This window comes from Oncorhynchus clarkii, chromosome 14 (assembly GCF_045791955.1).
Source record: "Oncorhynchus clarkii lewisi isolate Uvic-CL-2024 chromosome 14, UVic_Ocla_1.0, whole genome shotgun sequence".
NCBI lineage: Eukaryota > Metazoa > Chordata > Actinopteri > Salmoniformes > Salmonidae > Oncorhynchus > Oncorhynchus clarkii.
This window is the reverse complement of record NC_092160.1, coordinates 23,941,345-23,967,736: the sequence shown is the minus strand read 5'-3', so window position 1 is coordinate 23,967,736 and position 26,392 is coordinate 23,941,345. Positions and strand designations below refer to the sequence as shown.

Below are 26,392 nucleotides of genomic sequence, written 5' to 3'. Positions count from 1 at the left end.
TTTTGCCTCATAGAAACACACAAGTACAGTCAACATCATGTGGAGCTCTCAACAAAATATAAATCCAGCAAATTATATACAATGGCACATAATTGTTGTTTGTTAGCTGGTCTCAACCTCATGTGAGAATGTCTCTATGATATTTTCCACCCACAGTGCACCTGGTGTGAGAGTGAGTCTGTTACAGCAAAAGTAGCCTCTAGAATTCACACCTCTAACACCAAAACCACACTGATGTTCAAGTTTCCAGGCATCATTGTTTGTCTCTGGACATGTTTTGTGTTTGTTGGTTTCATTGCGGATGGCTAAAAGACCTCAGTGGAAAATGTCACAGCCCTCTCGTTCTGGAAGCCCTCCCTCCTTATTCTAGCCAAGCACAAATGGAACCTCTTGGTCTTATTCCCCTGAATGTGACCCCCTCACCCTTTTCGCTGTATCCACTGATGTAGCTACTTCTACCCGTTAGGAATAAGAACTTCACTATAACTCCATACGCTTGCTGTTATTCTCAAACAATAGGATATATTTGACTACAAGGTATTGGCTGAAGAGTGAGTTTGATTCTCCCCAGTAGTCCACTCTACTGTTAGTTTTGACAATACTGAGTACAGTTTAGGCAAACATAGTAATTTGAGTGCATGCACAAAGTGCAATATGCATGAAGAATATGGTTAACTGGATTCACTTGTACCTTTCTTTTCAAGTTTCAATTTATTACAATTTTGAGGGGTCAAGCCTCTCACTACTTTTCCAGCTGATTGCTAAAACAGAATGCATTTTTGATGATTTCATTATTTAATGAGATACAACAGTGAAGGCTAACAAGATAAATAAAATTGGTTGCATAAACCATGACCAATAGACTACAGCATATTAGCAGTATGAATAGATTACAACTGAGAGAGAACATCGATGTGGTTCATAATTATAAGATTTACCACATTGACCTACGCTTTGACTGTGAGACTGGTAAGATAGTTATGTTCTAAACTGGTGAAACAGCGGCATCTGGTGAAAGACTACATCTGTCACGCCCTGACCTTAGATATCTCTGTTTTCTTTATATTTTGGTTAGGTCAGGGCGTGACTAGGGTGGGTACGCTAGTTTTTGTATTGTCTAGGGATTTTTGTATGTCAAGGTGTTTTGCAGGTCTAGGTGATTTGTATGTCTATGGTGGCCTGATGTGGTTCCCAATCAGAGGCAGCTGTTTATCGTTGTCTCTGATTGGGGATCATATTTAGGTATCCATTTCCCTTTGGTGTTGGTGGGATCTTGTCTATGTGTAGTTGCCTGTCAGCACTCGTTTGTATAGCTTCACGGTTTGTTATTTTGTTCAGTGTTCATTCTTTAAATAAATAAGAATGTACGTTTACAACGCTGCGCCTTGGTCTGATCCTTATTACGAACGTGACAACATCATCATGTAAAATGTTCCTTCCTGATGCTGTATCAATTGTAATGTCGTTGACAGAAATGTGACCATGTTCATGTTACACCACTCTGTTATGTCTTACAATGTAACATGTGCTTTGAATTATTCCTTACTCATTGAATAACTAAAAAAACACATCTACTGTCAAGATGAAGTTTCACTACTTTAGACAAATAACAGCTGTTATCACGACAGTGATCATGACAGTGAGCAGTTACATATTGTACAAGTTCTCCTTTTAGCCATTTCTCATGGTCTTGCACAGTTTTCCATTTAGTATTACCAAGCGATCAACACCGTACAGTACAGTATCACTGGTTTGCCGCTGTGAACACACCCACCAGATTTTTGATCGGTGTGAAGTTCCTCATGTCCTTAGAATGGAACAAGGTAAATATTAACAAAAGCAATCAAATAATAAACATGTGAAATGCTTGAGTTCTTTGAGCTAAATTCCCCTTGAACCACACCCTGTCTGTCAACACTGTATACTGCAGCCAGTCACATCCCATTTCTGTAGTGTTGCCTTCCCATTCTGCTTCACAACACGAGGACACCACAGAAGAAGCTATTGGGTTAGCTAGAACAGAGAGTTGTACCAACAACACCAACATGACAATTCAATGGTGGGGCCTCTTACTGGAACAGTGGTTTCTTTTGTCCTGTCTACCATTTCACATCTTAGCTTTCAATCTGGACACGGACACAAAGCATGTTCTGAGGAAAAATGGTGATCCAGGAAGCCTGTTTGGATTCTCCCTGGCACTGCACCATCAACTGAATCCTGTCAATAAGAAACTGTGAGTTGACCTCTTATAAGAAATTATTAACAGTGTTCATACATACTATTATCTGATCTTGCTTGTCATATATAAACTTATTTGTGTGTCCTCTATCCTGTCTGATTACCCATCTGTCTTATATAAGTACACAATATGAACTGAGAAACGAACTAGCCTTAATGGCTACTCTTAATCTCTAGCCGGTACAACCAGAAGAGAATGGGCCACCTCTCTGAGCCTGGTTCCTCTCTAGGTTTCATCCTCAGTTCCTTCCTTTTAGGGAGTTTTTCCTGGCCTCTCGGTTTTCACGTCTGCTTTGCTTGCTCTTTGGGGTCTAGGATAACTGTAAAGCACTGTGACAACTGCTGATGTAAAAATTGTTTTATAAAATAACATTGATTGATTGGTTGATTGATACAACTCAGACCAGCAGTGACAAAGTTGTTTTTAGTTTGAATATTTTATTGTAGAGCTGCATGTGAGTTTTACATCAATGTACAACACTCTGATTTATTTTTTCCTAGATTGCTGGTTGGAGCACCACGCGCCAAGTCATTTACCAAAATTGAAGTTACGGGAGGAATCTACCAGTGTGAGCTCACCACTGATTCTAAGAGCTGTGAGCGTGTCAAGCTTGACAATGATGGTTTGTTTGCTTACACTCACGTGTAATAGGTTTTTGTGTGTTTGATTGCTGTTAAGAAAATATGTGTGATTTTGTTAATGTGTATTTAACATTAATGTGCGTGAACGCTAACTTTTGTGTTTGAAAACAAATGTTCCCCAGAGTTTGTTAAAAGCAAGGATGTCAAAGACCAATGGATGGGTGTACGAGTGACAAGCCAAGGCCCTGGTCAAAGCGTTATGGTATTGTAAATATTGTGTACTTTAATCTTTGAATTGCCATTTGTTGACAATGATAAACTTATATTGTTTTTGGTTTGTTTGGTTTGTTTTGTAATAAACTTATATTCTTTTTTGTTTTGTTTTTAATTCAAGGAATTTAATTGACTCGGAAAGGACAACATTTCAGGGTTTCAGTGAAGTTAGCAAAAGAGCACATTTTCATTATAAATCAAACCCCTTTGTTTATGACTTAGAATTCCTTACGTCTGAGAGAATTTCTATCATTCTCCCCACCACAGACCTGCGCACATCGATACCAGGAGTGGAGCACCAATCCTGACACCCCTAACCTCGTATTCGGTCAGTGCTATATCCTGGGGGAAGATCTCCACAAGAGTGATGCCCATAGAATCTGGAGGAGGGTGATCTGTGATGACAGAAAACACATCAAGGATAAGCCTAAGAATCCTGATTGGTTCGGATACTGTCAACAAGGTCATTCTGCCGCCTTCGCCAAGGACAACACATCTCTGCTGTTTGGGGGCCCCGGAGCTTACCAGTGGAAAGGTACATGTTTTGAATTGGGAGATACTTTTAGAATGGGTTTCATCTTGTTAATGTAAAAATATGATGCACTGAATTATGATATGTATCTGATATGTATGAGACATGGTATTCATATACTGTATCATAAATATACTGAGATCAGACCTAGTTGTGTCTTGAAAAGCCCTGACAGGTTGAAACATTTTGACAGTCTCTATTATAGATTATTTATTTTATGCCTGTTTAAAGACCCTGGTGTCCACAGCATTTTATTAAAACGAATTCAAAACAACTTAATTTATTCCCAAGGGTCAATTATTCACATTATTCTGCATCTGCCTGTCACAGGAATTGTGAGAATGGAGTCCCTAGACAACCTTGAAGTGTCAAATGAAGAGCCCTGTGAAACTGGGGATGTGGACAGACTTGACCGTGACCTCATCCCTCTCCTTAACAACAGTTATCTAGGTCAGTTTAGATGGGATAGAGCTTTCTTCATCCTCTATTCAATCACATCACAGTGAAAGGAAAACACAGAAGTGCTTGGTTTTGTGGTAAATTTCATCAATACTTTTGTTCGTTTTTTTATACTGTTGGTGTAAGTGATGCAGTGAGGATGCTTTACTCTCTTAAAAATGTAAAGAATGGCATGTTTCGTATTGATTCATACTATTTATTTACACATTTTGTGAATTACATCTCCCTTTTCCCATAGACTTGGACCCTTGTGCACAATTTATATTTTAGTAATTTAGCAGACTCTTTTCTTATCCAGAGCGACTTACAGTAGTGAGTGCATCCATTTTCATACTGGTTCCCCGTGGGAATCAAACCCACAACCCAGGTGTTGCAAGCACCATGCTCTAACAACTGAGCAGAACGGGACCCCCTGTTCATCGTGGTAGCACTGCAGTTGCTAACATTGAGCAATTGCTGTCTTTATTCCAGGGTTCTCAATCGACTCTGGAATGGCCCTCACCAAGAAGGGCCAGCTGACTATAGTGTCTGGGGCACCACGAGGCGGTTTCAGTGGGGAGGTGGCATTTCTGAAGAGAGACCCATTGGCTGAAAGAAGTCTATCTGTGGAAAACATCCTTAAAGGCCCAGGCCTGGCCTCCTCCTTTGGCTACGACATAGCCGTGGTGGACCTCAACGCTGATGGGTACAGATTTCAGCCAGTAGCTTTGTCACAATTATCTCCCCTTCCTCCCGAAATGCGCATTGTTCACTTCCTTTCAATGATTTGAAAGGAAATTACTGGTATACGAAATATGGTGGAAACTCTCACTAGCCGTGCCTCCACCAATTCAATGCTTTAAAGAGATTCTCCGGTACATAGTTCTGAAAGTAGTGGTCCCTAAGTGGTCCCCTGAAAATTGCCTACTAAGTCACATATCAGCAATGATGTGCACCACATCATTGCTCTCTCTCTCTCTCGCTCTGCTGTTTGTGCATCTTGCTAGCTGTCACTCAAATGGTGAGGGGCTGAAGCTCAATGGCTAGAATTGCTAGGGGGCTGTCCCATGTGGGGGAAAATGGTGGGGAAATGGTGCAGCACAGCTTCCAGAAAAACAGTTTCTTTCAAACTAGGGAGTTCGTGGTTAATTGAGGTGATAGTAATTATGCACATACACTGTGCATGTATGAACTACACATGGACACATCCAGCCCAAAGCAGGAGGTTTAAAAAATACTAAACATTCGCCAGTTCCGGAGCATGTCTTTAAGATTTGTGGGAGCAAGTGACCAAATGCACATTTCAGAAGAGAAGCAATATTATTGTGATGCACGCTTTGTATACAGTAGGTCTTGTTAAAGGCCCAGTACAGTCAAAAAATTGTTTTTTCTGTGTTTTATATACAATATTTTCCTCACTATGAGATTGGAATAATATTGCGAAAATTATGATAATGCCCTTTTAGTGTAAGAACTGTTTGAAAAGACAACCTGAAGTTTCAGGCTGTTTTCTTGGGATGGAGTTTTGGCCTCACCTGACATCACCAGGGGGTAAATTGGTTGATAGTTTTCAGAATTCCTTCCCCAATCAGACCACACCCAGACAGACAGAGCAAAATTCTTGCTTGAGAAATTGCTCTTTGCTAAGAAGCTATTTTTGTTTCTTTTAACCCATTTTAATTGAAAACAATCACAGTAAGATACTTACAGTGCCTTCAGAAAGTACTCACAACCTTTCACTTTTCCACATTGTGTTGTGTACAAAGGCCTGAATTTAAAATTCTTCTGGACAAACTAAATACAATCTTTGCCCACTTTGAGGATTTTAAAGTGCCACTGACACGACCCGCTACCAAGGACTGTGGGCTCTCCTTCTCCGTGGCCAACCTGAGTAAGACATTTAAATGTGTTAACCCTCGCAAGGCTGTCGGACCAGGCGGCATCCCTAGCCGCGTCCTCAAAGCATGCGTAGACCAGCTGGCTGGTGTGTTTACGGACATATTCAATCTCTCCCTATCCCAGTTTGCTGTTAAAGAGACTGAAAAATAGCTACTATCTCAAGGCCAACAGACTGTTAAACAGCCATCACTAACACAGTGAGGCTACTGCCTACATACAGACTTGAAATCATTGGCCAATTTAATAAATGGATCACTAGTCACTTTAATAACTCTACTTTAACTATTTTACGATAGGGGGCAGCATTTTCACTTTTGGATGAATAGCGTGCCCAGAGTGAACTGCCTCCTACTCTTCCCCAGATGCTAATATATGCATATTATTTTTAGTATTGGATAGAAAACACTCTGAAGTTTCTAAAACTGTTTGAATTATGTCTGTGAGTATAACAGAACTCATATGGCAGGCGAAAATCTGAGAAAAATCCAACCAGGAAGTGGGACATCTGAGGTTTGTAGTTTTTCAAAGCTTGGCCTACCGAATACACATTGAGATATGGATAAAGTTGCACTTCCTACGGCTTCCACTAGATGTCAACCGTCTTTAGAAACTTGAATGAGGATTCTACTGTAAAGGAGGGGCTCATGAGACCTCTTTGAGTCAGTGGTCTGGCAGAGTGCCTTGGTCTCATGACGAGCGCTCCCGACAGAGTTACCTCTTGTTCCAGTGCTTTTCTGAAGACAAAGGAATTCTCCAGTTGGAACATTATTGATATTTTATGTTAAAAACGTCCTAAAGATTGATTTCATACATGCGCCTCATGCGCCTCATGGATTACTGGGCTGAACACTCTAACAACAAGTGGCTATTTGGACATAAATGACAGACTTTATGGAACAAAGCAGTCATTTATTGTCGACCTGGGATTCCTGGGAGTGCCTTCTGATGAAGAGCATCAAAGGTAAGTAAATATTTATGGTGTTGTTTCTAACTTTGTTGACTCCAAAATGGCGGATCCGGCCAGGACTAATTGGGGCTGATTGTGGTTGGTGGGTAATCAAGGGCTCACCAGCTGTATGAGTCCCATAAAGCTGCCAGAAGGGCAGCACACAAGAGAAGGGACGGGGGGGAGAAAGGTAACTTCAGAATAGTTGTAGACGGTGCCCGAGCTAAAAGGATGGAGTTCAGTTTTTGTGCCCGACAGGATACAGCAAGACCAGGAGCCCAGAAGACGGTATCCCAGAGAGGGTCTCATGGGGGTGTATATGTGTGTAGATATATATATGTATGTGTAGATGCATTTTTAAACAACAAAAAAACCCAGTTGGGGTACCCTGCTGTAAAGGCTTCGTTCTTTTCACTCTGTCATTCAGGTTAGTATTGTGGACTAACTACAATGTTGTTGATTCATCCTCAGTTGTCTCCTATCACAGCCATTAAACTCTGTAACTGTTTTAAAGTCACCCTTGGCCTTATGGTGAAGTCCCTGAGCGGTTTCATTCTTCTCCGGCAACTGAGTTAGGAGGGACGCCTGTGTCTTTGTAGTGACTGGTTGTATTGATACACCATCCAAAGTTTAATTAATAACTTCACTAGGCTCAAATGGCTATTCAATATCTGTTTTTTTTTACCAATAGGTGCCCCTTGTGAGCCATTGGAAAACCTCCCTGTCTTTGTGGTTGAATTTGTGTTTGAAATTCACTGCTCGACTGAGGGACCTTAGAGATAATTGTATGTGTGGGGTTATCTAGCTGTCATTCAAAAATTATGTTAAACCCTATTATGTGATTTGTTAAGCAAATGTATAACAAAGTGGTTGAATACTTATTGACTCAATACATTTCAGCTTTTCATTTTAAAAAATATATAATTCCACTTTGACATTATGGGTTATTGTGTGGAGGTCAGTGACAATTTAAAAAAAAATCTAAATTGAATCAAATCAAATTATTGGTCACATACACATGGTTAGCAGATGTTATTGCAAGTGTAGCGAAATGCTTGTGCTTCTAGTTCCGACAGTGCATCAATATCTAACAAGTAATGTTTAACAATTCCACAACAAATACCTAATACACACAAATCTAAGTAAGGAATGGAATAAGAATATATAAATATATGGATGAGCAATGTGAGAGTGGCATAGGCTAAGATGCAATAGACAGTATAGAATACAGTATATACATTTGAGATGAGTAATGCAAGATATGTAAACATTATTAAAGTGATTAGTGTTCCATTTATTAAAGTGGCAGATGATTACAGGTCTGTATGTAGGCAGCAGCCTCACTGTGCTAGTGATGTTTACATTTTAGTAAACACTCTTATCCAGAGGAACATACATTAGAAATTAGGGTTAATTGCCTTGCTCAAGGGCACATCTACATATTTTTCACCTAGTCGGCTTGGGGATTCAAACCAGTGACCTTTTGATTACTGGCCCAATGCTCTTAACCACTAGGCTACTTGCCGATCAGGCCTGTTCCAGCCCCCCGACCGACCATCCGTCAAGAAAAATTTGGCCCGAGGCTGAACCTAGTTGATGATCCCTGTTGTACTGAATAAAAATATTCAAAAAGTGCATCCTGTTTGCAAGAAGGCACTAAATTAAAACTGCAAAAATAAGAAATTACTTCTATGTTCTGGATACAAAGTCTTATGTTTAGGGCAAATAAAACATCACTGAGTACCAGTGGCTGCATCATGTTTTAAATGTGTTTTATTTCTCCTTTATTTAACTAGGCAAGTCAGATAAGAACAAATTCTTATTTACAATGACGGCCTACATGTTATGGGTAGGCTTGTCATCGGCCATGCCTAGTGAGTTTATAAGGATAAAAAGAAACAGAATAGAGCTATGCACAGGCAAAATCCAAGAGGAAACCCTGGTTCTGTCTGCTTTCCAACAGACACTGGGAGACAAATTATCCTTTCAGCAGGACAATAACCTAAACATAAGGTCAAATATACATCTTGCTTACCAAGATGACATTGAACGTTCTTGAGTTGCCTAGTTACAGTTTGACTTAAATCGGCTTGAAAATCCATGGAAAGATATGAGAATGGATGTTAGCAGTGATCATCAACCAACTTGACAGAGCTTGAAGAATTTTTAAAAAGGATGTTCAAATATTGTACAGTTCAGGTGTGCAAAGCTCTTAGAGACTTACCCAGAAAGACTCACAGCTGTAATTCCTGCCAAAGGTACATCTACAAAGTATTGACTCAGGGGTGTGAATACGTATGTAAATTATGGAGTATTGTGAGTAGATGGGTGAGAAAAATATTTAATCAATAAGACAGCAAAATGTGGAATAAGTCAAGGGGTATGAATACTTGACAATATCAATGATTTGATATTGACATAAAAACATCTGCATTGGACCTTTAATGTGGGAGAACCAGCGGTAGTATGTATTGTATGTAATTCTGTTGGTCGGGTATTTTGGGGATTCCAGGTGGGACGACCTTGCTGTGGGGGCACCCGAGTTTTTCTTAAAAGAAGGGGAGGTCGGAGGGGCAGTGTTCATCTACATCAACAACAGGGGAAGACAGTGGGAGAAGATTGAGCCTGTCCGTCTGGATGGGAACAAAGACTCCATGTTCGGTCTCGCAGTTGAGAACATTGGAGACGTCAATCAGGACGGTTATGAAGGTTGGCTGAGGTTTCTTCATTACTTTAACTTAAACCTTTCTCTCGGCTTTGGGAACATCTTAGCGACCCATCTCCCTCATGAATTCAGACCTTAACTTTATTTTTTACTTGACAGATATTGCTGTGGGGGCTCCCTATGATGGTGTAGGGCGAGTGTACCTTTACTATGGTTCCTCAGGTGGAATCCACAAAAAGACAGCACAGGTGGGAGCCTTTACATTAAACTGGAACGCCTGCATCTGAGTGATGGCCACCCCAATCTCTCAAGAAAGTTTGAAGAATGTTGAACACAAACTACATTTTGTCACAAACAGTATCTCTTGTCATTATAGATTATAACAGCAGAATCGTATAATATAAGACGATTTGGATTTTCTCTGACTGGCAAAATAGACATGGATGGCAATCATTACCCTGACTTGGCTGTTGGATCACTCTCAGATTCCATATTTGTCTACAGGTAACTTTTCCTTGATGACATCATATCAGTGTTCCTCAATCTTAGTCCTGAGAGAACACACAGGATTTATAGTATATCCTTTAGTTTCAACACACCTGATTCAAGTATATTCTACTCATCATCAAGTTTTGAACTTGGTGGTGTCCACTGGTCATTTTTATTTACTTGGATTTGCTTACAGGGCAAGGCCAGTAGTCAATATCAGAGAGGACTTACGAATCACCCCAAGTACAATCAATATGGCGGCAGAGCACTGTGACAAACACAGATGGTAAGACTTTCAAGAAACAACATATAAACAAATATCAATACACTGCCGTAATGAAACCCAACATATTATTGTCTACATTTCCATAGTACTTTCAAGGCACGGGCATGCTTTACCTACACAGCACAGCCGCCATCCTACAACCCCAGACTGAGTAAGTGCATTACCTTCAGCCTCCTAAATGACCATGCCCTGGTACTGCTGAGATTGAGGCTGTCCTAATATGGACACTGTACTCTTGACACTTTATGTACACTGTGCTTCCGGAACTTATGCGATGCATTCTCTTCCTATAGCTGTCAACTATGCCTTCGAGGCTGACGCTGAGACGAGGAAACAGAGGCGTTCCTCCAGGATGCAGTTTCTGTTTCAGTCCCAGGGAGTCCTGGAGCTAGCAGGGCAGGGCAAAGAGAAGTGCACTGAGACCCAACTCAAGCTTTTGGTAGTGACTCTGCATTTTTCCATCTCGTCACAACTGTAGTCTTAATTCAGTGGTTCATGAAGAAATCAAAGTGTGTTTTCCTCCAAATAGACTAGGGTCAAGGGACAACCATGGGTCATAAGACAACAACACACTTTGTTTATAAAGCCACTATTTCCTCGATCATGAAAATACAGTACCATTTCTCTCCATCTGTTCAAGGGTGATATCAAGGACAGACTGCACAGCATCCCCATCTCTGTCTCTGTGTCCTTACTGAATGACAGTAAGACAGAAAGCAAGAGTCCCCTGCCTGCACTTACTCCAATACTCAGCCTCTATGAGCAGAGTACAGCCACCTCAGAGGTAAACGTGTGTGTGTGTGTGTGTGTGCCTATGTGTGTGTGTGTGCTTATGTGTGTGTGTGTGTGCTTATGTGTGTGTGTGTGTGTGTGTGCGTGTGCGTGCGCGTGCGTGTGTGCTTCCGTGCGTGCGTGAGTGCGTGCGTGCGTGCGTGCGTGCGTGCGTGCGTGCGTGCGTGCGTGCGTGCGTGTGTGTGTGTGTGTGTGTGTGTGTGTGTGTGTGTGTGTGTGTGTGTGTGTGTGTGGAGATATAAGCCTAGTAGTTATGAAACAGTTATTGTGAGTCTTAAGAACTAAATTCAACTTTTTCAGGTTATCTTCATAAATAAAGGTTGTGGGAGTGATAACATTTGCCAAAGTAACTTGGAGCTAGAGTACAGGTTCTGTTCCAGACCAAAACTACTGGGTCAAGATGTATTCACCCCACTGCCCAGGTAGAAACTAAATGTGTGATTAGAATTTTACCCAAGTCCCTCTTGACTACATTCAACTTATTATGTATTCGGTTACATGAACCCTGTAATGCAGTGGTGGCTGGTGGGTGAAGATATAGGAGGACATGCTCTTTGTAAAGACTGGGTTAGAATATATGGAAAGATATCAAACAAAGAGTTTCCATGTGTTTGATACCTTTCCATTACAGTCATTGCAATAAGCATGTCCTCCTATCTCCGCCAACCAGCCTCCTCTGCTCAATATGGCTGTTGTCAATGTAGTGCTTTGGTAATGATAAGGCTCATGTCTTTCTAGTGAAAGAGGTATTCCAGTAATCTCTGCTGGAGATGAGGACATAGCTTTGGAGGTCAATGTGACCAATAGGGAGGGTGATGATGCCCATCAGAGTCATCTGATCATCAAACTCCCTGACTCTCTTTCATTCTCATCATTATACTTCAACCACATTTCAGTAAGTCACTGGCCTTCGCCGTTCCATACATTTTTGGTAAAATCACTGTACAGTATACTGGCCTTAGGAGTTAAAATAATGTTAATTAGCCATGATTCTATTCAGGATACTGTAAAATCAATGAAAATATGACCACCCATCTTCTTGATTTCTGAAGTTAAACATCACCAATACCATAATTGTTCCAGGGTAATAAATAGGTAAATAAAATGGAGCCACTTCAAATTACTGGATTTGGCTATTTCAGCCACACCCGTTGCTTACAGGTCCAATTTCTGCCCTGCTAGAACTGCCCCTGTCAACCGTAAGTGTTGTTATTGTGAAGTGGGAACGTCTAGGAGCAACAACAGCTCGGCCGCGAAGCGATAGGCCACACAAGCTGTCAGAACGGGATTGGCGAGTGCTGAAGGGCGCAGCGCGTAAAAATCGTCTGTCGTCTCTTACAACACTCACTACCAAGTTGAAAACTTCCTCTGGAAGCATCGTCAGCATAATAACTGATTGTAGGCAGTTTCATGAAATCGGTTTCAATGGCCAAACAGTTGCGCACAAGCCTAAGATCACCATGAATTTGGAGCACTGGAAACGTATTATCTGGAGAGATGAATCACGCTTCACCATCTGGTAGTCCGATGGACGAATCTGGGTTTGGCAGATGCCAAGAGAATGCTACCTGCCAACTGTAAAGTTTGGTGAAAGACTAATGGTCTTCGGCTGTTTTTCATGGTTCGGGCTAGACCCCTTAGTTCCAGTGAAGGGAAATCTTAACGCCACAGCATACAATGACATTCTAGATGATTCTGTGCTTCTAACTTTGTGGCAACAGTTTGGGGAAGGCCCTTTCCTGTTTCAGCATGACAATGCCCCCATGCACGAAGCACACATAAATGGTTTGTCGAGATCGGTGTGGAAAAACTTGACTGGCCTGCACAGATCCCTGACCTCAACCCTATCGAACACCTTGGGGATGAATTGGAATGCCGACTGTGAGCCAGGCCTAATCGCCCAACATCAGTGCCCAACCTCATTAATTTTCTTGTGGCTGAATGGAGCAAGTCTCCACAGCAATGTTCCAACATCTAGTGGAAAGCCTTCCCAGAAGAGTGGGCTGTTATAGCAGCAAAGTTTGGACCAACTCCATATTAATGCCCATGATATTGGAATGAGATGTTCGACGAGCAGGGGTCCACATACTTTTGGTCATGTAGTGTATGTTTTTACATCACTGCCTATAGTTTCATTAAATTATCAGCTGCTATCATATGACTCAAAAGTCTGGCTCCCTGATTGGATATGTTGACCCTACAGGAAGTACTAGTGAAGTGCAACCCCAATGACAATGGTACACTGACAGACTGTGAACTGGGAAACCCATTCAAAAGAGATGCTGAAGTGAGTAGTCATGTTGTGTATGTCTAAGACATTTATTTTTTCTATGATACCACAATTGAATAGTTGTCCATTGTAAGTAAGAGACATTTGTGTCCCTTAGGTTACTTTCTATGTAATATTGTCCACTTCCCGCATCTCTCTGAGCACAACTGATGTAAATGTTACCTTGCAGCTTGAAACGTAAGTATAACAGTGCACATAAATGTTTGTTAGAGGACCCATTAGCTCTGGGTAATAAATGTAACATTTGAGTGTGTCTCTTTTGTATGCTCTACACCAGTCACACACAGATTATTCTAACAGAGTAGTCTTTTGGTTGCAGGACAAGTGTGCAGAAGATACAAGCAAGTGAAGCAAAGGCCAAAGTAGTTTTTGAGCTGCACCTACAAGTATTTGGGTGGGTGTACAGACATGGTATTTGTTCTGCTGTTGCTGCTGCTGTATTTGTTCTGCTGTTGCTTATTGGGGCGGCAGGGTAGCCTAGTGATTAGAGCGTTGGACTAGTAACCGGAAGGTTAAACCCCCAAGCTGACAAGGTACAAATCTGTCGCTCTGCCCCTGAACAGGCAGTCATTGAAAATAAGAATTTGTTCTTAACTGACTTGCCTGGTTAAATAAAGGTAAAATAAAACCCCACCCTTTTAGCTAACATATTTGAAGAGCTCCTGTCATGAAAATATAGTTTGTGTCACAAATGACAACCTATTCAATATTTAGTTCACAATTTTTGACCACAGCACTATGGGACCTTATCAAAAGTAGTGCATTACATAGGGAATAGAGTGCCATTTGGGACGCAACCTTAATGTGGTGAAGGAATTAAGGTTTATGAGATGTGTTTGTTCTCAGACTGGCCAGGCCCTCCCAGGTCAGCTTTGGAGGAGCTGTAAAGGGAGAGAGCGCCATGAAATCAGAGGACGATATTGGAACCCTTGTGGAGTATGAATTCAGGGTGACCTCATTGATTTGTGGTTCAAAATTCTGTTGTTCCCTGGTGATTATCGAAATTCCATATGCCTTTGTACACTGCTCTGCACTGGGCGTATAAAATGTTCCCCCAAAATATATGCTTATTAAATACATCTATTTGTCAACTTGAACAGATATGGAATTTGGGCAGGCCACTGAAATCCTTTGCCAATGCGTCGCTGAATATCTACTGGCCCAAGGAGAACACAGTGGGGAAATGGCTGCTGTACCTGGTGCAGATCCACAGTGAAGGCATACAGAACGTTCCCTGCTCTCCGCTAAAGGAGATCAGTCCTGTCCAACATATAAAGGTAAATTCTTCTGAGCATCAATTCGGAGGTAATATCGATAGGTTACTGGATCTTGAGTGAATCTCTTTCACAAGTGCTCTTTTTTGCGAGTGGTGTAGTAACCAATGATTTATATGCATTATCATTCACACAATTGGCGTAAGTAACCTACTTTGTCTGTTTGTAAGATGTAGTTAATGCACATCTTCCTAATTATGATATTTAACTCCAGGGCTCTCGTGATAATTCAAGAAAAAGACGAGATGCTCATCAGGAGGCGTTCTCATCTGAGGATGGATTCTCCTTCCTGTCAAAGAAAAGAAAATACAAAACTCTGGTAAGAGAACATTCATTTGAAGCAACTATCATGTGTTTAACCCACTCGAGTCAACTGACGCACCGGTGTGTCAATCTAAGTTGCATAACAAAGAAAATCCCCATCAAAATCCAACAATTTAAGAGATAAGAGACATCTGTTTTTTGCATAGGATACGTCTCAATCCACAGCATCTGCCAGTGTCACACTTCTGCATCTGCGGTGAAAGGTGGCAAAGTTAGAGCGGTGTTTGTCAGACCATGAGACATCCTGAAAATCGGTATTCTCATAAAAACGTATGTAGCATCCAAACGGTTTGACATACAAACTATTATGGAAAGGGGAGAATCTCACAAACCTGATGGTGTTCTCCGTTTTGCTCTACGGCCCCTACAAGTGTCAGGAGACTCATCTGAAGTTGGTTCAGCCGATCAACCAACTTCTGTCTGTAGCTGCCAAACAGTTTGGGCTACACACTAATATGAGCAATCTATGGACCGCTGAGGCTCTCGTGAACACAATGGAGTTCTCCCTTTTGCTCTACGACCAACACAAGTGTCACGGAACTTTCTGAAGATAACCGGTACCGGTTTAAAAAACACATTTAAGTATGAAGGCATAGCCACAGGAAGTAGGGGTGCTGAGGGTGCTGCAGCACCCCCTGATAAATCAGAAGAAAAAAATATATATATACTGTATATATGTATTATTCTTTTTATTTTTTTACAAAAGTAGTGCATTGGGCCTTTACTGGTCTTTTATTAACGGACCGGTATAGACATCTGTAGCTCTGTAGCATCTCCACTTTGGTGGTTGTATACCTAAGAACAGTGTCTTGCAGGATTAAATAGATGGAATTGTGAGAGTTGTTCCCTGTCCCTTTCTCTGTGATTGTCATTCTAATGAACTCCAGAAAGAACAAAAACCTAGCCTCAAACATTTACATCAAAAGATGCAAAGTTATGGGAAAAGATCCAAAACATCCACATCAGATGTAATATTTTTATTGATCAAATAACATGGAAAACAACCACTTTTGGTTTCAGTGTTAATTAACCATCCTTACAAACCACTTAATGTAAATGTACATTACTGTGTTGTACATAGTGTAGGTTGGTCATCTATTAGGTTTGTACCTGTAGACTTTCCATCACCATGAAGAAAAACAATTTACAATGCAGTAATTGAGTACATTGAAACATCAAGTGGTTTGTGATGTGGCTCAGGTGGTAGAGCATGGTGTTTGTAATCCTAGAGTTGTGGGTTTGAATACCAAGGGTGACCAGTATGAAAATGTATGCATTCACTACTGTAAGTTGCTCTAGCTAAGAGTGTCTAGTAAAAGGATTGAATAGACCATTTCAGTTTCCACATAGAAAAAAGTTGCATTCGCAAAGTATTTCAATGAACTGGAAAACGTGTATCAAGCAAGTTTTTTTTATTTTCCACAAGTATTATCAGATGAACTGTTTTGTACAGATAATTATCAGACTCAAGTTACTCAAATACATTTAGTTTCCATTTTTTCACAAAAGTAGTACACTGGGCCTTTACTAGTCCTGTATTAGCAGACCAATAGGATTACCGAACCAATATAGAAGTTTGTTGGGCAGGCAACAACAACAAAAATTATGAAAAATCACAGCACCCCCACCCCCAAACTACTATGTAGGAAGGTAGCTTCTTGCCTACCCAAAAAAAGGTGTAGAATGTGTAAAAATATATATTTCCAGATTTTTTTTATATTTCCTAGATTTAGGACAAACAGTTCAAAACCTTGCTTCTTGTGATTTCTTTTTTAACTGTCCTTTTTTCCATTTATGAATTTGTTTTTTAATGCGCTTCTATGGTGTTTAGTAGTAAATATTTTATCAAATAAAAAAAATCGGAATACTTGATACCTAAAGGGGTCCATAGTATGACCATCTTAAAACAATATCATATGTCAGCTTATCACCCCCCCCCCACCCCACCCCCCCTGCCCCATCTTAAATTCTAAACAATTAATTTTTTGTTTTGTTTTTGCCAACTCATTGCTGAGTGGAGAGACTTTAATTTTTGAACCCCGCTCACTTTCTTGCAGACATGCTCAGACGAGTTGAAATGTGTAGAGATACGGTGCCCTCTGCTGGGTTTGGACAGTACTGCAGTGGTGTTTCTTCAAGCTCGCCTTTGGAACAGTACTTTCCTTGAGGTGCCAATTTCCCTTATGTTTGTTACTACAGGTTCTTCATGTACATAACACCTAATTCTGTTGCATAGACATTGTGTCGTCCAGTTTCAGTGCAGTTTCTTTGTTCTCTGCGTATCCCCATCACAGGACTACAGTTCATTAAACTACCTGGACATTGTGCTGGATGCCACTCTCAGCTTGACAGACTCTGCAGAGAATATTGGACTTAGGAAGACTGAGAAATCTGGAACCCAGGTACAAACATGCTTATGCTTGTTTATATGGAAATATAATGATGGCCTATGTGTTCAAATAGCTAAATGATCCATAGTATGACCATCTTAAAACAATTCCACACGTCAGCTTAGAAATATAATGATGGCCTATGTGTTTAAGTTAAGAAGTTTACATTGACTATTTTTCCCTGCCACTGAAGGATACCTGATCTATCTTCAGAGGACTACATTATTGTTCTTTAGAGTTGAAATAGTTTTCAACTATTATTATTAACTTTCTGGTTGTTTTGTAGCATACTTTTTCATACATATCTGTATGGAATTGCTTTCCATACTTAGTGACTAATCCTGTAATCTAAATTGATGTTGTTTTTTGGTTTGGTTGAAATTGGTCTACTAATCTGGAATCACAGATCAATGTAGCTGATGTAATTACCACTGCCCATTTAACCACACACACCCTCTCACACTGTGCAGAATACATACACTCTCACCAGTACTTCTGTGTCTCTTTTCAAGAATGTCATGTGTTCATCGACTCAGCTAAATACTGTAAAGTACCTTCAGTTTGATGGCTTGATGGTGTTTGTTGTCTCAGCTAAATACTGTAAAGTACCTTCATTTTGATGGCATGATGGAGTGTTTGCTGTCTCAACTAAATACTGTAAAGCACCTTCAGTTTGATGGTGTGTTTGCAGGTGAGGCTGACAGTGTTCCCTGAAAGGAAGGCTGCCATCTGGGCTAAGGTCGCCTGGTGGGTCATCTTCCTCTCTGTAATGGTAGGACTGCTACTTCTGGCTCTGCTCGGCTTTCTGCTGTGGAAGGTAACACAATGTGTAATACACACTGTGGAAGGTTGGTGGGAGGAGCTATAGAGGGACAGGCTCATTGTAACGGCTTAAATGACTCTGTTCCATTTATTCCGTTATTCCGTTACAATGAGCCCTTCCTCCTATAGCTCCTCCCACCAGCCTCCTCTGGTGGAATCCAAATATTGATATGAATATTGAAACTTCTGTGAGAATCTTTATTTTGAGTGTGTGTGCTCACCCCGGCTACAAATAAAGTTGTCTATTTGATCCTATTGTAGTGCATAAAGTACCCTGTGGCTAAGAAGTACTATGTCATGCAGAAGAACACAGAGGAACGTCACCCCATTAGAGGAGACTCATCTTTGGGTCCAACTGCATAGGCACAGAGAATTGTATACACTTCAATGATATAATTAATTGAACAGAATAGTGAAAAGCTCATTTTAAGATTGTGTATGTACACAAATGTTTACAAGTTTAGCACCTCTTGTGAAACGTCTTAAACGTACATAAAATGTCATGGATTTCAGTTGTTGTTTTTAAATTACGTGTTTGTTTTAATGGTTGTATTGATGTCATACTGTACCTGTGAATCTGTCTGACTGCCATGTGGATATTAATACAAATGTGAGCTTGAACATTAGATCCACTGGTAGCAATAATAAAGTTACCAGAAGAGACTTGAATTCTGAAAACAGTAAAAATGAATTTACAGGCACAACATTTTCTTGACAGTTTATGAAACGGAGTAGTCTATTTCCCAAAATTGTTACATCTTAAAGTTGTACTGACTATCCTTTTACAGAAATGGAATGTGGTATCTTATATGGGAGTGTTGATATGAGGTCATAGTGGTTCCACTAACAGACTAGAAACCAAACGTTTTTTGAATAAAAACAAATCACCATCCAGTGACCACTCATTAATTTGAATTGTGCACTTTGATAGTCAAAAGCATCTATCATTGTTTATTTTAATAATGACGTTTCATTAATAAACAGTCAAAATCCATATTTAGACCTGGCGTACGTAACCACTCCCACACAGACTTATTATCCTAACATACAAGGTTAAGAACCTTAGTAAACATACTGGGCTCCCAAGTGGCACAGTGGTCTAAGACACTGCAGCTCAGAGCAAGAGGCGGCACTGCAGTACCTGGATTGAATCCAGGCTGCATCACATCTGGCCGTGATTGGGCGGCACACAATTAGCCCAGTGTTGTCCGGGTTTGGACAACACTGTAAGCCGCCATTGTAAAATAAGAATTTGTTCTTAACTGACTTGCCTAGTTAAATAAAAATAAATACAATTCCCTCAAACAAGGGATGCTGCAATTGGTCATTCAACAAAAAAAAGTGTGCTTGAATGTTCTCAATACATTCTTATTATATTAACCATCTTTTCTTTTTTATTACACTTCTCTCTCATCTCTTTCTATACACTTTCATGACCTTTCCCTTTTCTTCAACCTCTCCTCTCTTTCTATACACTTTCATTACCTTTCCCTTTTCTTCAACCTCTCCTTTCTTTCTATACACTTTCATGACCTTTCCCTTTTCTTCAACCTCTCCTCTCTTTCTATACACTTTCATTACCTTTCCCTTTTCTTCAACCTCTCCTTTCTTTCTATACACTTTCATTACCTTTCCCTTTTCTTCAACCTCTCATCTCTTTCTATACACTTTCATTACCTTTCCCTTTTCTTCAACCTCTCCTCTCTTTCTATACACTTTCATGACCTTTCCCTTTTCTTCAACCTCTCATCTCTTTTTAAATCAAGTTGATCTGTCTCTTTTAAATCAAGTCGATCTGTCTCTTTTGAATCAAGTTGATCTGTCTCTTTTGAATCAAGTCGATCTGTCTCTTTTGAATCAAGTTGATCTGTCTCTTTTGAATCAAGTCGATCTGTCTCTACTTTGTAGAGCTTTTTATTGTATTAAGTTATGATTGAATACTTGCTGTTTGCTCTATGCTTGGTGGAGACTTAAATGTCCTTGGCTACTTTTTCTCATCTTTAACCAGTCTTTTGTCATCGTCATATCAGTTTTATTGAAGTTCCCAGTCATAAACATTCACTTTCTCCCTTGCTGTAAATGATATGAGACATTCAGAAAATAATTGTCTGAGAGCTACATTTAATTTGACTTTAATATAGGGTTAAGACGCTCACCACACCTTCATTTTCACTCTTATCAATCACTCTCACATATATTTAACACTAATCCTCCTTAATTCAGAGCTCATTCAACCAAGCTGCCATTGTAATTTTGTTGTCTTAAAGAAAAGTTCATGCAAAAGTTTAAAGACAGTAAACGCACCATTTTGTAACATCTCCTATCCACACCCCATTCCTTTTTTTTAATACTAAACCTTATTCAAACCATACAAAACCAGACACACATGCTGCTCCCAACCTATCATGAGTACCAGGAACAATCTTTCCACGGTAGATCTCAGGGGAAACTTTGTACAAAGCCTGGTCCAGCGGTTCTCAAATATCTCTGGTTAATATTTCTGGATTCAAACCAAGACACATGAAAAGCATTTTTTTATTTTTTATTTCACCTTTATTTAACCAGGTAGGCCAGTTGAGAACATGTTCTCATTTACAACTGTGACCTGGCCAAGATAAAGCAAACCAGTGCGACACAAACAACAACACAGAGTTACACATGTAATAAACAAACATACAGGCAATAACAGAATAGAAAAGTCTATATACAGTGTGTGCAAATCAGGTAAGACGAGGAAAGTAAAGCAATAAATAGGCCATAAAGGCGAAATATATACAATTTAGCAATTAAACACTGGAGTGATAGATGTGCAGAAGAAGAATGTGCAAGTAGAGATACTGGGGTGCAAAGGAGAAGAAACAAATAACAGTATGGGGATGAGGTAGTTGGATGGGCTATTTACAGATGGGCTATGTACAGGTGAAGTGATCTGTGAACTGCTCTGATAGCTGGTGCCTAAAGTTAGAGAGGGAAATACGAGTCTTCAGCTTCAGCAATTCGTTCCAGTCATTGGCAGCAGAGAACTGGAAGGAGAGGCGGCCAAAGGAGGAATTGGCTTTGGGGGTGACCAGTGAAATATACCTGCTGGAGCGCGTGCTATGTGTGGGTGCTGCTATGGTGACCAGTGAGCTGAGATAAGGTGGGCCTTTACCTAGCAAAGTGTCACGGTTTTCTGTATGTGAAAGAGAGTCAGACCAAAATGCGGCGTGGCTATTGCGATCCATGTTTAATGAAACTGAAGCAACACGAATCCAATACAAAAACTACAAAACAATAAACGTAACAAAAACCGAAACAGCCTAATACTGGTGCACATACACACGACAGAAAAAGGACATAAGGACACCAAGGACAATCACCCACAAAACCCAACACCAAACAGGCTACCTAAATATGGTTCCCAATCAGAGACAATGACGAACACCTGCCTCTGATTGAGAACCATATCAGGCCAAACATAGAACTAGACAAACTAGACATGTAACATAGAATGCCCACCCAGCTCACACCCTGACCAACCAAAACATAGAAACATACAAAGCAAACTATGGTCAGGGTGTGACACAAAGACTTATATATGACCTGGAGCCAGTGGGTTTGGTGACGAATATGAAGCGAGGGCCAGCCAACGAGAGCATACAGGTTGCAGTGGTGAGTAGTACATGAGGCTTTGGTGACAAAATAGATGGCACTGTGATAGACTGCATCCAATTTGCTGAGTAGAGTGTTGGAGGTTATTTTGTAAATGACATCGGATAGTCAGTTTTACGAGGGTATGTTTGGCAGCATGAGTGAAGGATACTTTGTTGTGAAATAGGAAGCCGATTCTAGATTTAATTTTGGATTGGTGATGCTTAATGTGAGTCTGGAAGGAGAGTTTACAATCTAACCAGACACCTAGGTATTTGTAGTTGTCCACATATTCAAGAACCGTCCAGAGTAGTGATGCTGGAGGGGCAGGCAGGTGTGGGCAGTGATCGGTTGAAGAGCATGCTTTTAGTTTTACTTGCATTTAAGAGCAGTTGGAGGCCACGGAAGGAGAGTTATATGGCATTGAAGCTCGTCTGGAGGTTTGTTAACACAGTGTCCAAAGAAGGGCTAGAGGTATACAGAATGTTGTCGTCTGCATAGAGGTGGATCAGAGAATCACCAGCAGCAAGAGAGACATCATTGATGTGTACAGAGAAAAGAGTCGGCCCGAGAATTGAACCCTGTGGAACCCCCATAGAGACTGCCAGAGGTCCGGACAACAGGCCCTCCGATTTGGCACACTGAACTCTGTCTGAGAAGTAGTTGGTGAACCAGGCGAGGCCGTCATTTGAGAAACCAAGGTTGTTGAGTCTGCTGATAAGAATGTGATGATTGACAGAGTCGAAAGCCTTGGCCAAGTCGATGAATATGGCTGTGGGATATTGTGGGATATTGAATGCACATTGATTCTAATAGAACTGTTAACAGGCATTACCCAGAGATTGTGGTGAATAACTCCCTGCTATCAACCAATCAGCATCCAGGATCCAAACAACCCGTTATATAATAAGAATCCAAAGTCCAACAATTTATGTAGCAATCCTGGACTTCCCAACAGCTGTTGGCATTAACTAGTGTTTATCTCCAGGTTTATTTGGTTTTCCTGTTCTCTGTGTAAGGCAAAGTAGAAGCAAAGAGCAGGCAATGATTATGGATTGCTTATGAAGAGAATACTTGTATTCAATCAACTATGGATATCAGTATTTCTGAACAGCACTTTCATAACTGAGTTTGATTGGTACAGCAGCTTGTCTTTAATAGAGGGAGTCGATATTTGATTTAGAAGTCTTACATCAGGTGGTGTGTTGGCCTTCACAGCTGAATGGATCACGAGTCACACCACAGAACTGTCACTTTATAAATGAACAGTCAACTCTCTCCATCCAACACAGTGCTGTCTGGATTGCCCAGTGGTGATTTTAGCATGTAAATCTTGGTGGGGCAAAAAAATATATATGTGGGTTGCGTGCCAGCAAAGCCACAACACAACACTAAACAATACATTAATTCCACCATAACAAACTGTTAGGGCCTACATAAAGCTGTGCCAATATCAGAGTCCCAACAGCAGTCCCAACACCTTACCACTGCTACACCTGGCTATCAGCGGAGCTTTGTCTGGCAGCAAAACAGTTCATTATGCTTCATTTACTGCCTTTAAAAAAACATAGCTGATATGGATGACTTGCTTAAATAAGTGTGGTTTCTACTGACAATTGAGATGTACAAACTATGGCATTAGGGGACGACAATAATTAATTAATTTCAATTAAGACATTAATGAGTGAGCTAGGACGGACGTAGTCAATATAACTATTTGTTCAGCACTTTTGAAATGTACAGCAACAGAATTCAGAACATTGGCCATTCTTACAGTTTTCTCCTTGTACACCAAGTCGGAACCATAGGATAAATAAAAGGGGCATATAAGCAGACAATGAAAGCTCTTACAATATTCAATGATTACATTGCTCAAAAACAGGTTATAGGCTACATGTGCACCACCAAGTCAGAACAGTAGGCGAAATTAAGAGGAGATATACCAAATTATTAGGGTGAGGCACATGGGCTACTGACAGCTGACAAGATACACTTAGTATTACATTCTTAGCTACAGTATACATCTCTCCCTGGCATATTACATCCTTTATGCAGCAGCATACAGTACAATACATTTTTGGACTCACCTTGTTGTGCTGTGCTCACTTGAACAGGAAGGTGGTGCAGAATTCCTTCGTGATCAAATTTTGTCATCAAAGTCTGGCATTCTCTGGATTTATTGTGCTTCAAGACAACTGGGAACTCAAAAAAAAAAGTTGAATCATGATGATGTCATTGATTTTCAAGTCGTAGCTCTACAAAGAGGCACGAGTTCCCGATTTACAATTACCAGTTGGATGAAAGTTCAAAACATATTTTCCATTGTCGTAGCTTGTTTTTCCCAAGTTCCTAGTTGTCTTGAGCTCACTAAAGTCCGATTTTGCAGTTCCCGAGTTAACAGTTGTTTTGAGCGCGGCACAAATCATCCTTCATTGACAGCATGGCCAATGTTGAATGTTTATAATTTTAAATTAGGAAAAGAGACCCTTAATCTTAGATTTGGGACCACACAGACACTCCACTGAATAGCAGGCTAATGATTGCTTTGCAAGGATTGCAGTTAGCCACTGATTCCTTCCAAGCCACTCATTGTTGAATTTGCAATTTCCAACTTGATGTGTAATGTTTATGTCCAATGGCCGTTGAGCACCTATACATTTTATCTATAGTTTCTCTTAGTTATTTCTCTTCATATGACAAGGATTAAAAAGGATTTGCCAGTAGACTGTCAACTTGATTCATGATGATGACTGCTAGCTAAGATTTGAAAGTATGATGTCCAATCAAAGCTTCTGTAGATATAACGTGATTTGACAACATTTTATCTGTGGCCAATGACCTTGAGCCTTAACTCGGAACTGCAAAATCTGACTTTAGTGAGTTCAAGAAAACTTGGAACTCAGAAAAAATGAGCTACGACTGAACTTTCATCCAACTCGGAATTGTACATCGGGAACTTGTGCCTCTTTCTAGAGCTACGAACTGAAGATCACTGACGTCATCGTTATTCAACTTTTAATTTGTTTTGAGTTCCCAGTTGTCTTGAAAGGACCATAAATCCAGAGAATGCCAGACTTTGATGACAACATTTTCCCACAAAGGACTGCTGCGATCACCTTCCAGTTCATTGAATATTGTAGGAGCTTTCATTGTCTGCTTATATGCCCCCTTTATTTATCATACGGTTCTGACTTGGTGTGCAGGGAGAACACTGTCAGAACGGCTCATGTTCTGAATTCTGTCGCTGTACATTTCAAAAGTGCTGAACAAATAGTTGCATTGACTACGTTCGTTCTAGTTTGCTCATTAATGTCTTAAGCGAAATTAAGGATTGCTTCTTACCCGCTTGTCTTGCCCTTATGTCGTAGTTTATCAGTACAGAGGCTTGCGAAAGTATTCACCCCCTTGGCATTTTTCCTATTTTGTTACCTTACAACCTGGAATTAAAATGTATTTTTGGGGGGTTGTATCATTTGATTTACACAACATGCCTACAACTTTGAAGATGCTAAATATTTTTTATTGTGAAACAAACAAGAGAAAACACAAAAAAACAGAAAACTTGAGCATGCATAACTATTCACCCCCCCAAAGTCAATACTTTGTAGAGCCACCTATGCAGCAATTACAGCTGCAAGTCTCTTGGGGTATGTCTCTATAAGCTTGGCACATCTAGCCACTGGGATTTTTGGAGATTCTTCAAGGCAGAACTGCTCCAGCTCCTTCAAGTTCGATGGGTTCCGCTTGTGTACAGCAATCTTTAAGTCATACCACAGATTCTCAATTGGATTGAGGTCTGGGCTTTGACTAGGCCATTCCAAGGCATTTAAATGTTTCCCCTTAAACCACTCAGTGTTGCTTTAGCAGTATGCTTAGGGTCATTGTCCTGCTGGGAAGTGAACCTCCGTCCCAGGATCAAATCTCTGGAAGATTGAAACAGGTTTCCCTCAAGAATTTCCCTGCATTTAGCGCCATAATTTCTTCAATTCTGACCAGTTTCCCAGTCCCTGCCGATGAAAAACATCCCCACAGCAAGATGCTGCCACACCCATGCTTCACTGTGGGGAAGGGATTCTCGGGGTGATGAGAGGTGTTGGGTTTACGCCAGACATAGCGTTTTCCTTGATGGCCAAAAAGCTCAATTTTAGTCTCATCTGAGCAGAGTACCTTCTTCCACATGCCTTTTGGCGAATGCCATATCAGCTATGTTTTTTTTAAAGGCAGTAAATGAGGCTGAATGAACTGTTTTGCTGCCAGACAAGGCTCCGCTGATAGCCAGGCGTAGCAGTGGTATAGTGCAATTAATGTATTGTTTAGTGTAGTCTTGTGTAGTGACTTTACTGGCTTGCATCCCTGTATTTGGCCGTTAAATGAACCTGAAATCAATGTTTTTATTCAGATTAATTTATTGTTTATATATTTGATAGCAATGGGATGCAATTCCATCATCTCAGTCACATACATTGGGTTCTGTAACTATTTGCATAACATTAATATAACTTGGCCTAGGACTGCTAAGGTT

General features: G+C 40.5%; 1 protein-coding gene across 1 annotated transcript; it reads left to right on the top strand.

Moving 5' to 3' along the window:
* Nucleotides 1–2,044: 2,044 nt before the first annotated feature.
* LOC139366435 (integrin alpha-6-like) lies at nt 2,045–19,355 on the top strand. Its single transcript, XM_071103915.1, has 25 exons — nt 2,045–2,233; nt 2,740–2,861; nt 3,003–3,082; nt 3,361–3,628; nt 3,956–4,075; nt 4,556–4,769; nt 9,421–9,617; nt 9,733–9,821; nt 9,950–10,077; nt 10,259–10,348; nt 10,435–10,499; nt 10,642–10,787; nt 10,989–11,132; nt 11,441–11,562; nt 11,879–12,035; nt 13,344–13,427; nt 13,528–13,607; nt 13,750–13,824; nt 14,277–14,379; nt 14,531–14,707; nt 14,919–15,023; nt 17,086–17,196; nt 17,323–17,430; nt 18,110–18,235; nt 18,502–19,355. Exons 1-25 carry the CDS (start codon nt 2,046–2,048, stop codon nt 18,601–18,603), a joined length of 3,201 nt encoding a protein of 1,066 aa, XP_070960016.1. The 5' UTR covers nt 2,045; the 3' UTR covers nt 18,604–19,355.
* Nucleotides 19,356–26,392: the final 7,037 nt, after the last annotated feature.

Excerpts from the sequence above, each read along its gene's own strand:
- LOC139366435 (XM_071103915.1), top strand. The coding sequence starts at position 2,046 with ATGACAATTCAATGGTGGGGCCTCTTACTGGAACAGTGGTTTCTTTTG. Across the intron at positions 2,862-3,002 it reads TGTCAAGCTTGACAATGATG|AGTTTGTTAAAAGCAAGGAT; the intron begins GTTTGTTTGCTT and ends AATGTTCCCCAG. Across the intron at positions 10,078-10,258 it reads GATTCCATATTTGTCTACAG|GGCAAGGCCAGTAGTCAATA; the intron begins GTAACTTTTCCT and ends ATTTGCTTACAG.